The following is a 15,148-nucleotide window of genomic DNA, read 5'->3' as shown; positions in this document are numbered from 1 at the left end:
GAAAAATATTTTAATATTAGTTTCTTATTTCTTAATTGTTACGACCTAGTCATAACTTTATTTTGTTATTAATAAATATTATTCATTGAAATAAATTCACATTTACTTACATTTTACTGATAACAATGTAAAATACGTTCTAAATCTTAAAATATATACAAGAAGCACTTTTTCAAAATTCTAAAACTAAAATAATTATCTTGTAAGATAGTATTACATATTGTTTCATGCAAACATTAAATACTTTTTTCGTTTGTATAAATATTACATTTTTAAATTGTTACCCTTTGTTAATTGTATTGCTAATAAAAAACTAATGCAATAATAATGATAAAACAGTAATTGTACAAAAGATTAACATTTTATTTTATTATTTAATGCGTATTATGATTTGATAGATAAAGAACAAAAAAAGTTTCAAATATCACCATTATGATACTGTGTTATTAATAATCATGTTACAAATTTTGATATTTAAGTAAATTTGAAAAAGTGATAGTATTTAATCTTTCAAACCAACCTATATTAGGAAATAAATACATGTTAACAAATTATATTTCGTAATTATGAATGCTACAAATTTAAGGGTCAATAAGTCAGACATAAACTATTTGATTTACTTCCCTTTATTTAATAAAAAATATTATTGAGTACTTGAATAAGTTTTCGCCGTTTTTTGTTAAAACTTAAGACTTTATTAACATAGAAAAATAAACAACACCTCATGTAAAGTATTTGCCGTCATTAGATATAAAATTTTGCCACTTTTCAGGCAATAAATGAATCCCATGATAAAAAAAACCTATTCTTTTGAAGCAATCCATTCATCAAGCTAATTTTTGATATCTTTGTAAGAAGTGAAGTACTGCTCTGAAAGACCATGCTGCATAAATCGAAATAGATGGTAATCTGATGGAACAAGGTTTGGTGAATATAACATATAACATATCCCATATAAGCCATTTTAACGCTTCCTTGACCAGTCTTGTTACGTGCGGTCGAGCATTGTCATGTTAAAAAATGATTTTATTATATCTTTTGGCATATTATAGACGTTTTTTCTTCAATGCATGACTTAAATTGATTATTTGCTTTTTGTAACGAACAACAGTAATAGTCTGACCACAGATCCAACAGTTCATAATACACCACGCCTTGTTGATCCTACCAAATACACAATATGATCTTACTTCCATGAATATTCTTTTTTCTCAGGTATCATAATGAATCCATTTTTTTTTTTCGTCGCCAGTAACAATTCGATGCAAAAATGATTTCCTATTCTGTCTTTGAAGCAACAATTCGCATATGGTTAAAATGAAATAATGGAGTAAGGCCTCTTGCAAGTGTTTTTTTGTCAGCACGAAATTTGACATTTTCAATGCAAAATTTGAAAAATTTGTTGTTGACAATGCACTTAAATGGCTTGTACTGAATCTTGAAGCTTGCTTATAATACTTGTATATAGATTCGTCAAACTACTGCATACAGTGCTGGTAATATCAACTATCAGTTGCGACGAAAACTTATTATTCAAGTCTCCAATATATCCATTTTAGAAAACATAATTTAGATTTACATAATTAAAAAAATATAATGTTACTAATTTCAATTTTTTAAATTTCTTTAAATAAAACAAAACATGTATTGTTACGATCAAAAAGATTAAAAATTAAAACCATATATACTACGAAAAGTTGTATTATTAAAAAGTTAATTCAATTTGAATGTTCTATTTTTGTTGAACATTTTAAGTGCAAATGCATGATACAACTCATACTGTTATTCAAATCAATTTTTTCCTAATTTTACAAAATTCATAAATTAACAATCAAATAACTTCAATCAATACTTAACAATCAAAACACAATAACATGAGCACTATAGATAATGCATTATTATTCTATATTTGACATACGTTGATACAATAGGTTTAACATACTTCATTATCAAAAATTTGGCAAACAGATTTTTCTCTGGGCCATACAAATGTTCACTTTAAATCTTTATATGTAGAATACACATTGTGTAAAAAATAATATAAATATCATTGATTCTTTATTTGCTTATCTTACTATATTTTACTGTAAGATATTATTAAAATTAGTAAGGATTAAATTAAAAAATTATTATAAAGAATCAAATAACAGAGATTACTTTTCCATAGCTCTACAGTTACATAAGGGCAATAAAGCAAAGGATGTTACGTCCACGTAACCTGAATTTGTCATTACCATTTAAAAAGTATTGTATAATACTGGCCTAAATTCCAACGCAGTGCTCCACAATGTAATTCTTGTGTAATAAGGGCTAATTTTATTCGCGAACTCGACTTTCAAGCTTTTTAAAAAATTAACAAATAATATTTAAAAAAACAGAATTATGTTAAAACGGGTAATAATCAATTAATAACAATTCGTATATTATAATATATAGAAAAATTTGTTTATCATATAATTGTATATAAAAAAAAAAAACTTTAATCTTACTGAAATATATAATACTGACCACTTATTATAAAATTAACAAAGTTAATTACATTTGATAAAATAAAAACACATTAAGGCAGTGAATTTAATATTATTAAATAAATGTTAATCTTTCTCTTAGTATGAAATTATGTTACACATTAATATTTCATAAAAATCAGTGATAAATAAACATTAAAATTAAATAACATATACCGTTAATTTAGATTAGTAAAATATTTTATAATGTATACAATGTATATACCATTAATTTAGATTAGTAAAATATTTTATAATGCATATAAAAAGGATGATGTTATTAGAAAAACAAAGTTAGTTTTAGCATAGTAGGCCTTCAGGAAACATTGGCATATTTTTTAAAGTTTTAGAATCATTTTCTCTTTTGTAATAAAAATTATTAGGCCTATTAACTATATTAAAGTATGTCAATGTTTATATAATATTCAGTCTTATGTTATCCTTTTACTACCTTTCACAAATGTTTTGTTTCATAAACGTATGCAAAAACTTCTGAAAATAAATATGAATATGTTAAAATAAATTTAATTTCAATATTGTAATAAGTAAAAATAATGAAAGAATTTTTATAATTCTTACTTTGAAAAATCGCTACTTTTTTCTATGATATGTTCAAATTCAGCAAAACTAAGTGCACCATCATCATCTAAGTCTGCTTCATCAAGTATATATTGAAGAACTTGTTGCATATCCGTTTCATTTAATCTTTGAGGAGCAGTAAGTCTGTCTACAACCTGTCTTAAATCTCCAATACCAAGCATGTCATCTCCATCAAAATCTGTATACAACATAATACAAGTTAAACAGTAAATTAAATTTATAAAGAGATTGATAAATAAAATATAAATATTACCAAATATTCTGAAAGCATGTTCTGCTTTTACAGCTTTTGGAGCTGCATCACTAAAAACAGACATCATGTCCAAAAAGTCTTCAAATGTACAATCTCCATCTTGACTAGAGCTAAAAACTTTACAAATCCTATCTCCAAAAGGATTTGCTCTTAATTCAGGATATTGTAAAATTTTGGACATTGGAAGTTTTGCATTTCTATTATGACCAACCTTTTCTGGAGCAAGTGCTTTAAACTTTTGATGTGCACTATCACACAAAATCAAAATTTTATATCTTTTGATGGTTTCTTAATTTAAACATATAAATATTGCTAATGATATATAATAAAAAATAACTGACTAATCATAAAGTTATTAATATTTTCTTGCATATCTATATATATATAATACAAATAATATATATACATGTACATAAATAGAAAGACTAAATTAGATAGATATAAATATAATAAATAATATAAAACATATTATATACTTAATAAAAATATTTAATTATCTCATTTATTAAGTGGAAAATTAGATCATTATACTCAATTTTCATTTTTACTGGAAAATAATCAGGATAACACAAAATATTAGCATTTAAATATATATAAAATATGGTAAAATAAATCTATTCTTTTGAAATATGTGGGTATATATAATATGGATATAATTTATTTTTCATAAATGCTAAAGTTCATTATTGTAAAATGGAAAGTGAACAGCTATCTATTTTTTCTTCTAGCATTAAATAAATCTATAAAAGGTACAAGGTCAAAATAATTATTGTACATTTTCCTAATTATTATAAAAAATTATTAAATAGATTGTATTATATATATAATACTTGTATTATTTAAATATACTTACTGCAAAACTTCTTTCTTCGTAAAGTATGTTAAATCCTACAATATAAAGAAATATTAAGTAATTGAATATAATATACAAATATTTAGTAATTAAACAAAACCAAATACCTGATAAGCTTGTAATTCTTCTTCAGAAAACTGACTTTTACCTACTCCCATCTTTTATACAACTCAAACATTAATTTACTCTACACACAATTTGAAAACATTGAATACTTCTTTTTTTAAAACATTAGATTCATACTGTCCTACATACTATACTTGTCTTTAGCGCCTAAAACGATCGATAAATACCTTTTATCATCGACTAACGACAGAATAGACTTGTCACAGACAAGTCTGTGGCTTGTATAGGACTACTAAATAAAACCATGGATAAGGTACAAAATAGGTACGTCGTTTTGTAGGATTTATATATCCTGAAATACGATTGAGTAAAAAAATTAGTTTTTATTATGCATGCTTTAATTCGCAGATGATTAATTCATATATATATCTCGTCTGTGCTTAAGCGTATAGTCCACTAAAAAATTAGTGATTCTTTTCCTGGTCGGTATTTCAGACTCTGAGATATGAATTCTCATTTCATGTCTGGTCTATTCTATCTTTAGTCAATGATTCAATCCAGCGAAAATCTAGCGATAAAATTAGCAAAATATATACCTGCAATTTTTAGAATTGAAAAATGATTGCATATTAAATATTAATTTACAGATTGTAGTTTCTACACTAAAGTAATAAATATGGGAATGATACTAAAGAATGAGGGAACTATAGAACTCCCGATATACAATATAAAAATGTATTGGGTGACAGATCTATGCTGTACCTATAATTGTTCTAAATTAGATTAAGATTATTATATATCATTATGTATTTACAATTATGTAATATTCGTTTATTTAATTGTAACAGTACATGTTTCTTAATTATACAGTAATAATTTGAAAATACAATTAATATAGAACCTTTACTCGAAAACTTTTCGCGAATGTTTTCAAATATTTGGATGTTTAAAATTTATATATTTGTTTATTGCGTTCTGATTGGTTCTAAACATTAACTACGTTGCACTCTTTGCTGTTGGTCTCCAGTTACGACTGGTTACACCTTAATGTCAAACTGCATTTGCGCCGTTTATCGAAGGCTATTAATATTTGTGTGTGATTTGTGTTTTTTTTTGTTTCTGTATCATATGATATATAAATATTAAGTATGTCAAGTTTTTATTTATAAGTTGTGTATAACTTTTAATATTTTCTGTCCAAAATTATTTTTGAGCAAAGTGTAGCGACGTAAATATTGAATGAAATAAAAGAACGTTAAGAATCAACTTATTGTAACCTATAAATTTGTTTCTTCCTTGGTTAGTCATTAATGCATTTCATTGGTTCTATGTAATTGTATTAGTTAAATTATTACAGTTCTATTTATTTTTGTTTATATTGCAGTCTAAGTTAGCAGCCAATTCGTAAGAAGACGTGATATGGTTCAACAATATCAATCACCTGTTCGGGTGTATAAGCATCCTTTTCCACTCGTGATGATGGTGCGTTTATTGTATATTGTTTTATTTCAGTAATAGTATAGCTGATGTGTTTATTCTTTTATTATTATTGTAGAAAAATGATTAAGTTATATTACTTCTTAAGTTATTAAATTATGTTTAGTGAATAATATATATGTATATATATAAAAATATATACATATATATATATAAACATATATGTATATATATAAAAATATATACATATATATATATAAACATATATGTATATATATAAAAATATATACATATATATATATAAACATATATGTATATATATAAAAATATATACATATATATATATAAACATATATGTATATATATAAAAATATATAAACATATATATATATGTTTATCATGTACAAAACGTACATAATGCGCAATAACAGTAATTTATGATATGCAAATGTAATGTATGATATGCAAATTAATAAGACAACTTATAATTTCCAAAGTTTGAAAAAATATGAATGTGTTATATCTTACAGTTTTCAATCATTCATAATTCACGTTATATATTTTATGATTATGTACAGTTACTTACAAAACTGAGAATCTATATATTTTAAAAACTATAAAATAAAGAATTTTTTTATAATTCAATTTTGTCACATATGCATATATATATATATATATATATATACATATATATAATTTATGTTAATAATTCAGTATTTAATAGAAACGATATGCAGTATATAATTAAACACAATATTTAAGTACCTCATGATTATTTGTTTGCTAGAAATACATATTATATATATGTATATAATTTATTAAGAAATTTTTCATTTTATTATTATACTACGTAGATTACAGTATTATATGTTTAATTTTGGGACCAGCTGTTTATATTAATTAATACAATGAACATCTTAAATTGATTCGTGCTATGTACTATTACTATAAATCAGTTATTTATTATTTTATATATTTATATTTAAAATGCAAGTCATAAGTAACTTATTTTGAAAAAACCACCAAGACAATATCTAGCTCGTTTACTATCACGCTTGATTTACTATGATCATTTACTGACAACTGAAGATTTAGTTTCATCTATCAATATATAACAACAAACTGGAATGGATAATAAATAAATTCATGATAGTGATTACTTTCCTATAAACATTATTTATGAAGATTTTATTCAATGATCATAAAATTATCTTTCTATCTAAAATAAAATTTAAAAGGAACAAGCGCAAATTGCAAGATAAAATTAATAGTTTCCTCACTATAAAAAAAACGCAGTATGCGAGATCAATTCTCTTAAGATCAACAAGACAAAAGAATCATTTGAAACCGTCATTAATAATACAATAAATGAAGCTGTTAGCTTTAATCAGACACAGAAGACAAATTCTGCTAAAAAAATTGTCAAGCTTCGTTAAAAAAAATTACCTAATCCTTATTTTTTATAAGTTATTATCTTTCTATTTCCGCCTTTCGAATTATATGGTACCTACTATTACAATCTAGCTCATTCTAATGTGCTGGCAGTATCATATCATTGATGATCATGTCCAACGATTATTCCATTCTTTCACCACTAGGTAGTCCTTTATTACATTATCAAACACGGAAATCATGTATTCGTTTTTGAGACGATTGCAATAATGAATAGCGATCCAGACTCTACACTGATCGCTCAAACTTTTCGAACTCAGGCATATGTATATACATCTTCATTCGAATTCGATAATGATCTTAATCACTTATATATGTGCGATTTACGCGATGAGATGATGTAATAGCTCAGCGATTAAAGTACACTTTTATTATCTTATTACTATCATTTATTATAGATATGTATCGCGTGTTTTATTAAATATTATTCATGAGCAAGATTAAAATATAAAAATTCAAGGATCGTAACAGAGTTAATTTAAAGTAAATTCTTCAAAGATAGCGAGAAATATAGAACATCATTTCAGTTGCATTGCTACTCTCATTGATTTTCACTCTCATCATCAATTCAGATTCAAGAAAGCAGGAAGAAAATAAGAGCAGACAATTCCTGATGTACCTACCTTCCTCGTTAATTATCGTGGTGCGAGCTTGCAAGCTCCTGAGGCTGCGACAGCTAAGTTAGGCATCAACAAACGATGGATATATCTCAGTAAGCAAATCAGAATGAATGAAACTGTCACGAACAAATGCATGAAAAGTTTGGAAATCGTTATAGAATTACTTTCGTAAATGAGCTTCTTGGTGGACGGTATTTTATACTTAAAGTGTGGATGATTGACACTGATAGTAGTGTTATATGAAACATAGAATTATTATATACTACTGTATGCAATCTATAGATATAGAAGATAAAGAGAATGTGAAAAATAAATATTGAAATTGGTTCACGGTAGAACCGAGAAGGAGACGATTCTATATAAAAAAAAATAAGCTAAAAAGAATAGAAAGAAGATTTTCTCATACGATACTCTGTTTTCAAGAAAATCATATTTGTTAAGTATTCTTGAATTGATTAACTGGACAGAAGTGAATAATCAATAAAAGGTTATTCTACGTGTGAAAATCAATTAAAAATGTGGATTAGAATTTTTTCTTAAGACGCTTTGTTTTCGAGAAAATTAAATTTCAAAATTTATCAAGTACACATGTATACAAATACGAAACATATATTTAAAATTAATAACATATTAAATTATTAATTTTTCATTTATTAGTCAGATTATTCAGTCCTATCCAGTATGAAATTATGAAGTGTAAAAACATTTTAAATGAAAAAATGTTATTTTTTCTTTTTGACTTATTTTTACATATAGAATTATTTGTATTGCTAGCCTGTTGTACGATGAAAACTAGGATACTTATATATATAAAACTTTTTTTAAAAAACTTCCATTTATGAATATTAACAGAGATTATTTTTTATAAATATAGAACGACGAGGAAATATATTTAATGTTAAATCGTAAAATAATAAATACATAATCTTTAATTTATGAATTCCTACATCACAAGAACGATGATGTTGAACACTTTCTGCACAATATATAATATCTTTTATCGTGACTCAATAAAATCACAAACGAACTGCTTAGAATGCGTACTGATCAATAAACTAAAAAAGAAAAGACATAATGACATTATACATATTAATTATTAAAATTTATCTTGAAATCTATATACTTCATAAACCCTATGAATTAGTTTGTTTTTTGGGAAGTTAGCACTAATCACATACCTAAATAATAAAATTGAAAAGTAGATATGTATATAAAAATATATGAAATTGATCAGTTTGACTTCTGAGTGGCTTAAATATCATACAAATACATTTCAGCGATGAAGTGCATTATTATTTGATTGAAGAAAAGTTTTGTTGATTTAATAATGTGTTTATTTTATTATTTAATTTTTATGTCTTATATTTTGCATGTACCATTAATATCAACTTATAACAATTGTTACATCAATTCTCACGAATGTCAATTTTCTTTGTAGGCATACGAACGGAGATTTCCTACTTGTCCGAAAATTCCTGTTTTTGTGGGTTGCGAGATAGTTTCTGACGAAGAAAGTAAAAACGGCTCAATTAGAATAACAGAACGACGGTGTAAATTAAATGTAGAAGCACCATATATTTTAAAAAAGGTATATATATGTATATGATCGTAATATAAATATCTGTATACTGTATGCATGTACTATATGTGTATATTAATTACAGTGTCCTGCGGTTTGTACACAATATATTATAGTATACAGTATATTATTTATTTATAAAATAAATTATTTATTCATATAATAAATAATGAAAAAAAATTAATAAGATATATCTCTATAAAACTAATAATAGGATATATCTTTATAAAAAAAAAAAATGATATATCTTTTCTTAATTATGTATAGAATAGAAAATTGCAATACCTACGGAAATTTATGTAATATATTAGTAATCTTTTTTGTAAATCTTTTTTTTTCTTTTTTGTTTCAGATTATTGGAGTAGATTTCGTATATTTTATTCAAAGGAATGTTTTAGACAGACGAAATAGTGTTCTAGAGATAGAAGCCTATAATGAAAGCTTTTCATCCAGGGTAACAGTTATTGAAAAATGTAGATATTTTGTAAGTAGTTAGCATAACTTAATTATTCTTTCAAAAATTTTATTTTGTTTCTATTTTTAATGTGTTTTATTTATAATATATTAAAAATATATTGACTAATTTTTATTCAAAAATTTTTTTTCTATCATCGAGGATAGAATAGGAATCGAAATTTGAAAAATGGTATTATTCCAAAAAAATATATTTATTATTTTTGGTTGTCTTTCAAATATACAAAGTTTAAATTGGAGCTGTTTGAAATCTTTTCTTGAACATAATTATAATAATTCAAAGTCACTAGTACAAATATATACATATATCTAAGGAAACCTTGAATTTGTGTTTTCTGTATTACAGAACTGTATTATTTTATTAATGACTACATTAATTTATATTTTTATTATTGGATATATTGCTATAAATGTTATATAATAAGAAAATTTTTCTAGTAAATTATTATTTTTATTATTGAGATTAATTAATACAATGTATTTACAGGTTCATCCGGAAAATCCAGAATGGACATGTTTTGAACAAACTGCAAGTTTAGACATTAAAAACTTTTTTGGTTTTGAAAATTCAATGGAAAAATTAGCAATGAAACAATATGCTCAAAATATTGCAAAGGTATTAATTAATAATGTTAAATTTCTTTAACTCCTATTATTCAAATCGTTACAGGGTAAGGAGATAATTGAATATTTTATAAACCAATTAAAAGAAGAAGGTATTATATATGTACCTCCGTGGAAAGATCCAAATGAAACAACTGAAAAAGGTGAAGAGTAAGTTTTAAATTATTACTACCATTGTATTTTTACGTGTCTGAAGGCAGTCTGAAAACTAGATTTCTTAAAATCAAATTATTAAATTCTGATTAAGTTACATATCTGAATTGATATTAATTATTAAATTGTGTAAAGAAAATATATGATTACTTTTTATGTTCAGAAATATTGCGAAAAGTCAAGAATCTCTCGGTCCAGAAGAAACTTATTCTTATGTGGATAACAAATTACAAAATAGAGGTATATTATTTTTCTATGTTATTATGTAATAAATATAAATTCAGTAAATCGTTTTCAAAAACAAAATATTTAATCTAATTCGAAAATTAGATTTTTATCAAATGAGTATTATTTTTTTATAGTTTACATTGAGTATTTAATTATAATAATTAATTTATTTATAATAATTAACTATCGATCACTGACAAAGATTTTTTTTAGAAAACAACTAATATTTAAAACTGTGTTTCTAAAATTTTTTAACTATCGGATATCTTTCTAAAAGATTAACAGAAGATATTATATTAAAATAAAACCATTTGCTGAATTAATTATTCATAATATAAATATTTAAATATATTAAATTAATTATTGAAATATATATACACACACTTTATATTTTAGAAATGCAATTATCTTCGGATTACATAGAAAGATACTTAGGAAAGCTTGACATGATACAAGAAAGTAAGCTTCTTCAATTACGACAAAGCATAAAGGAATTGAGAGGCAGTTCAATACCTGGAGATGCGACTCTTTTAAGATTTTTAAGAGCTACGGAATTCTCAGTCGAGAAAGCAAAAGAAATGCTAACACAAACATTACATTGGAGAAAGAAGCATCAAATTGATAAATTACTTGAAGAATATGAGATACCACAAGTAGTGAAAGATTACTTTCCCGGTGGCTGGCATCATTTTGATAAAGGTATCCTATATTTTTTATTTATACTTATTATGAATAAAGATCATCTTTATCATCTTCAATTAAATATTTCATAATTAGTTATAATACATACTAGAAAATTTATTAATTTGTAGATGGTCGACCTTTATATATTTTAAGAATGGGACAAATGGATGTAAAAGGATTATTAAAATCTATTGGGGAAGATGACTTGCTGTTGCTAGTAAGCTCATATAGTATTAATAATATATGCAATACTACATATATTATTACATATATTAAATTATAATAATTGATGGTATTCATATATTTTATAGTTTTTTACAGCATTCACAATTAGTGTTGCCATTGTAGGTATTGCATATTTGTGAAGAAGGATTGGTTTTAATGGAAGAAGCAACTGCTGTTTCTGGTCATCCAGTTTCACAATGGTGTCTATTAATAGATCTTGAAGGTTTAAATATGCGTCACTTATGGAGACCTGGTATAAAGGTATAAAATTTATTTAATATAATTTAATAGTATTTTTTCAAAACAAAAATTTGACTCTATTCATATACAATATAAATTTAATGCATTATTGTTTTATGTAATCTATATGAGTACGTAAAATAATTATTTTATAGATATAAATATGTCGCTTACTAGAAGTATAAACTGTTTATATTTTTATTATAGGCTCTGTTACGTATCATCGAAATCGTTGAAATAAATTATCCAGAAACTATGGGAAGAGTTTTAATTATGCGAGCGCCCAGATGTTTTCCTATTTTATGGACATTGATAAGCACGTTTATAAGTAAGTAAAAAATATTATTTCTTAAAATCATTATTACGATTATTATACACATTTCATCTTTTATCGTTGTATGAAAAATATATTATTTTATTTAAATTCTTTATGTAGATGAAAATACAAGAAAAAAATTCATCTTTTACTGTGGTACCAATTATCAAGAACAAGGTCCAGGCAGCCTAAGTGATTATATAGACCCTGAATTTATTCCAGAATTTCTCGGAGGATCGTCTGAGGTAAAAATAATTATATATAATTTATTGATGCTTAGTTATCTTATATTTGTGGAAAATATAGTTTTAGCGTGAAGAAAAAAAATTTTTTTTTAAATTAATAATTAACACTATAAAGTACTGCATATATTATGTAAATATATATTTTTATATAAAATTGTTTTCGTGTTTTCATTATATAAGATATGTGAAAACACAATGCAAACAGTAGTACTTCCAGCGTCTTTAATATTTAGTATCAAATTATATACTTAGCAATAATGTATTTTAACTACTAGGACAATGTATGCGAGGTTTATAATATGGTACCTCGAAGATTTTATATTTTCGACGCATCTGCTAATAACGTAAGAATATATTATGTTTGATACACACATACACACAATGCGCGCGCAATATGACTATATGCGTTATTGCAAATTCGAAAATTTAATGTACACGTTTTTGTACCACATTAGCCGTGATTTTGTACCACATTAGTCCTGCTAATATGCATTATTTACTTTATTATGCTATTTATAAAATATTTAACATATATTTTTTTATTAATATCAGGCTTACATCACTGAAGGAGGAATTGTGCCGAAACATCTATATAAAATGGAACTGGAACCTACATCAGCTCAAGAAGAGCATAATCTATATCATTCTATTAGCTTAAGCCGTGGACAAATTCATCGTGTAATAATTCGTTGTAATGATCCAGGAGCAGTTTTAACATGGGATTTCGATGTAATGCGTCATAATATAATATTTACCGTACTTTATCAAGCTTATGATGATGCCAAAAATCTTTCTTTGGGTACGTATATATGAAATAGAAATATAAATAAAATAGAAATTATCAATTGCAAAAAATAATGCTTTATTGGAATTCCTTGCTTCAAAGTATTGTTCCTTAAACAGTTAAGAAATATATAGAGTAATAATTATCCTATATACACAAAAATTGCATGTTAGTATAAAATGCAACATATGATGTCATTTTAACAACTAGAGAATAATAATGAACTTAATTTGTCAGATTATGAGATATATCTTAATTAGCACTGTGATATTAATAAACGTCTCAAGATAAAATATTTAGTGCTGTTAACAAGACTTTTTGCAGTTACAGTTTTGCAACAAGTTTGAAATATGTTTTTATAAACTGTTAATTTCATTTTTCTTCTTTATGTCCCCTTCCATAACGTTTATATTTTTTGAAAATCACCAATATCCGACCGTGATATAGAATATATTACAAGAATTTTAATATAATTTAGAAAAAAAAAATATTGTAAAAATATTAAGCAATACATTAGTCAAATAAAATATTTCATTATATTTTTATTTGAAATAATTATATGAGTAATCAATATAAATTTTTTAGAGTCTGTTACGGAAGAAGATGCAGAGTTATTAGAGATGAAAGAAATTAAAGGACATTTCATTAAAGTCGAACCAAGCGTTGTTTGTCATGATGGTGAAAGTATTCAAGTAAGTACATAAAAAAGTTTATTGATGTTTTTAAGTATGTACAAAAATTCTAACATGTTTTCTAATAATTTAATTCTTTATTTTTTAATATTGTATGATATAATTCTTACTCTATAAACAAATCTAATTGTATCCAAATACATATAACAATCATAACTTTAATAGGGTTCTCATATAATGCAAGATGCGGGTATATATATATTGCAATGGAACAATCAAGATGATCCAGGAGAATTTCTTCCATCCATTAGTGGTCATAAAGCTCAGCTTATGTATTTCTATGAAACATTATCTTCAGTTCATTACAGGTATTTTATGGACAAATTAATAATAATATTTTTACAAATAGTATTTTTACAAATTAATAATCTATATTGTATATAAATATAATTGTGTGATCTAACTTTTAGGGGATCTATGATGAGCTTGCAATCTGCTATAAGTACAAAATCAGAAGCAACTTCATTTTTGTCCAGATGACGTGTAAACCATCCATTATAGAGCATTTACCAACGTTTGGAATTACCAAAGCATTGAAAAAATGGCTTTGTTTAAATAAATTTATTAATTTGTTCTAGAATTTCTTCCATATTGCAATGATATTATATTATTATGAATTTTAATTCATAACAGCACTGTATATTTTAAGTAAGAGTTAATTACTAATGTAATTATTCAGTAGAGTGCACGAAATTTTAATTCTAAAAATATGTAAAACAATTTAAAGTATAATTAAGATTTTAAATTTGGAATTAACATAGTGGAAGCATTAATATTCCCTTATATTCATTTCAGTCTTTTAATTTCTATTTAAACACTATTTATGTACTTATATTTAACTTTTCTTTCTTACACAGTTCTTAGAACATGTAGGTGGTTATATTTATATCCTTGTAGAAAAAACTGTAATGTTATTAACTCTTTTTTTACAAATAAATAGATTTAATAAAAAAAAAATTTTAAGCATTAACCTTATTGCACGCTATTGCCTCTTTGTCACCCGCGCATATATGTCTCCTAGTCTACCGCGCGTATATGTCTGTCCTTGTCGCACGCTGTTGCTCTCCTTGTCTACCGCGCCTATATTTCTGTCCTTGTCGCACGCTAGTGCTCTCC

General features: G+C 24.8%; 2 protein-coding genes across 2 annotated transcripts; one reads left to right on the top strand and one right to left on the bottom strand.

The window, feature by feature from the left end:
• Positions 1-1,886: 1,886 nt before the first annotated feature.
• Positions 1,887-4,911, bottom strand: LOC122528454 (calcium and integrin-binding protein 1-like). The gene is made up of 5 exons (XM_043653576.1): positions 4,321-4,911; positions 4,214-4,248; positions 3,361-3,608; positions 3,087-3,285; positions 1,887-2,999 (listed from the first exon to the last, which is right to left on the bottom strand). The coding sequence occupies exons 1-5, from the start codon at positions 4,369-4,371 to the stop codon at positions 2,978-2,980; spliced, it is 555 nt and encodes a 184-aa protein (XP_043509511.1). The 5' UTR covers positions 4,372-4,911; the 3' UTR covers positions 1,887-2,977.
• A 394-nt stretch (positions 4,912-5,305) lies between these two features.
• On the top strand, positions 5,306-14,621 carry LOC122528453 (protein real-time). Its single transcript, XM_043653575.1, has 16 exons — positions 5,306-5,578; positions 5,664-5,761; positions 9,227-9,376; positions 9,720-9,851; positions 10,329-10,457; positions 10,512-10,615; positions 10,782-10,858; positions 11,243-11,545; positions 11,659-11,747; positions 11,879-12,016; positions 12,203-12,323; positions 12,432-12,556; positions 13,109-13,355; positions 13,926-14,032; positions 14,198-14,340; positions 14,443-14,621. Exons 2-16 carry the CDS (start codon positions 5,699-5,701, stop codon positions 14,510-14,512), a joined length of 1,998 nt encoding a protein of 665 aa, XP_043509510.1. The 5' UTR covers positions 5,306-5,578; positions 5,664-5,698; the 3' UTR covers positions 14,513-14,621.
• The last annotated feature ends 527 nt before the right edge of the window (positions 14,622-15,148 follow it).

Source organism: Frieseomelitta varia, unplaced genomic scaffold (assembly GCF_011392965.1).
Source record: "Frieseomelitta varia isolate USP_RPSP 00005682 unplaced genomic scaffold, Fvar_1.2 scaffold_251, whole genome shotgun sequence".
Lineage (NCBI taxonomy): Eukaryota > Metazoa > Arthropoda > Insecta > Hymenoptera > Apidae > Frieseomelitta > Frieseomelitta varia.
Note: the sequence above shows the minus strand (reverse complement) of the source record. Positions and strands in the feature narration are given on the sequence as shown.

Excerpts from the sequence above, each read along its gene's own strand:
- LOC122528454 (XM_043653576.1), bottom strand. The coding sequence starts at position 4,371 with ATGGGAGTAGGTAAAAGTCAGTTTTCTGAAGAAGAATTACAAGCTTAT. Across the intron at positions 4,249-4,320 it reads AAGAATTACAAGCTTATCAG|GATTTAACATACTTTACGAA; the intron begins GTATTTGGTTTT and ends TTTATATTGTAG. Across the intron at positions 3,286-3,360 it reads ACATGCTTTCAGAATATTTG|ATTTTGATGGAGATGACATG; the intron begins GTAATATTTATA and ends TGTTGTATACAG.
- LOC122528453 (XM_043653575.1), top strand. The coding sequence starts at position 5,699 with ATGGTTCAACAATATCAATCACCTGTTCGGGTGTATAAGCATCCTTTT. Across the intron at positions 12,557-13,108 it reads TTCTCGGAGGATCGTCTGAG|GCTTACATCACTGAAGGAGG; the intron begins GTAAAAATAATT and ends TATTAATATCAG. Across the intron at positions 13,356-13,925 it reads TGCCAAAAATCTTTCTTTGG|AGTCTGTTACGGAAGAAGAT; the intron begins GTACGTATATAT and ends TAAATTTTTTAG.